This window comes from Montipora foliosa, unplaced genomic scaffold (genome assembly GCF_036669935.1).
Source record: "Montipora foliosa isolate CH-2021 unplaced genomic scaffold, ASM3666993v2 scaffold_383, whole genome shotgun sequence".
Taxonomy (NCBI): Eukaryota; Metazoa; Cnidaria; class Anthozoa; order Scleractinia; family Acroporidae; genus Montipora; species Montipora foliosa.
The window spans coordinates 30,001-30,953 of NW_027179683.1; the positions used below are offsets into that span (position 1 = coordinate 30,001).

General features: G+C 32.0%; 1 protein-coding gene across 1 annotated transcript in view; it reads left to right on the top strand.

Moving 5' to 3' along the window:
* Positions 1–697, top strand: part of LOC137987718 (uncharacterized) — a 3,225-nt gene extending 2,528 nt beyond the window's left edge. The window contains exon 1 of the mRNA XM_068833787.1: positions 1–697. This exon is cut by the window's left edge and continues 2,528 nt beyond it. Coding sequence (XP_068689888.1) covers positions 1–697 — 697 coding nt within the window.
* The last annotated feature ends 256 nt before the right edge of the window (positions 698–953 follow it).

Below are 953 nucleotides of genomic sequence, written 5' to 3' on the forward strand. Positions count from 1 at the left end.
TAAAGTAACGAAAAACTTTTCTCCAAACAATGAAAAACTAATCAAAAATATATGTTATCTCAACAAAACCAGAATCGAAGTCAACAAGCGTTGTTGTGATAAGTTTGCGGAAGGCAAAGAATATGAAGAAGTTGTGTTCAAATACAATGACAAAAAAGAAGAATACAAAGTATGTGCTGGTATGCCGGTTATGGCAACAGAGAATATGAAAGATCGTGAAATATTTAACACAATGGAGTTTGTAATTCAAAGTGTTTCAGAAGACACATTTGAGATAGATGATCAGGAGTTTGACTATAAAACATTTTCTCAGTCTTTCATACCAAGTTTTTGTGTCACTGTCCATAAATGCCAAGGTGCTGACATCAATGAGCCTTATAATGTTTTTGACGTCGAAAAAATGGACAAAAAACTATTATATACAGCTTTGTCTAGAACCACCAAATTTGAATACTTGCATCTTGCCAACAAAAAATTGAAAAATAAATATGAAATACGCAAAATGCCAAACTTGGAATTGACCAACGCCAAATTTAACAGTCTGTATTCAGAAGGCAAAATATACAAGATCCTTGTTGATGATAAGATTTATGTTGGATCGACATGCGAAGACCTCGCAACACGATTAAGTCGTCACCTGAAAGATCCAAAAAGCCAAATATATAAATTCAGGAAAATAAGCCACAAATCGAACTAATTGTCAAAGCTCCAACAAATGACAAAAAAAGTCTGGAAAAAATAGAAAATGCTTACATTGAAGATTATGCAGTCAAATATGGTGGTTTATTACTCAACATCAAAGCAAACCCATTAAAACCTAAAAAGGTCCAATTCAAAGTAGAAATAGAAAAACAAAGTCAGTTGGAAGAAAGAATAGCCAAATTAGATGACAAAATAAAGATAAAAAACAATGAAAAAGACAAGTTTTTCTACTTTGACAATATTATCTTGGG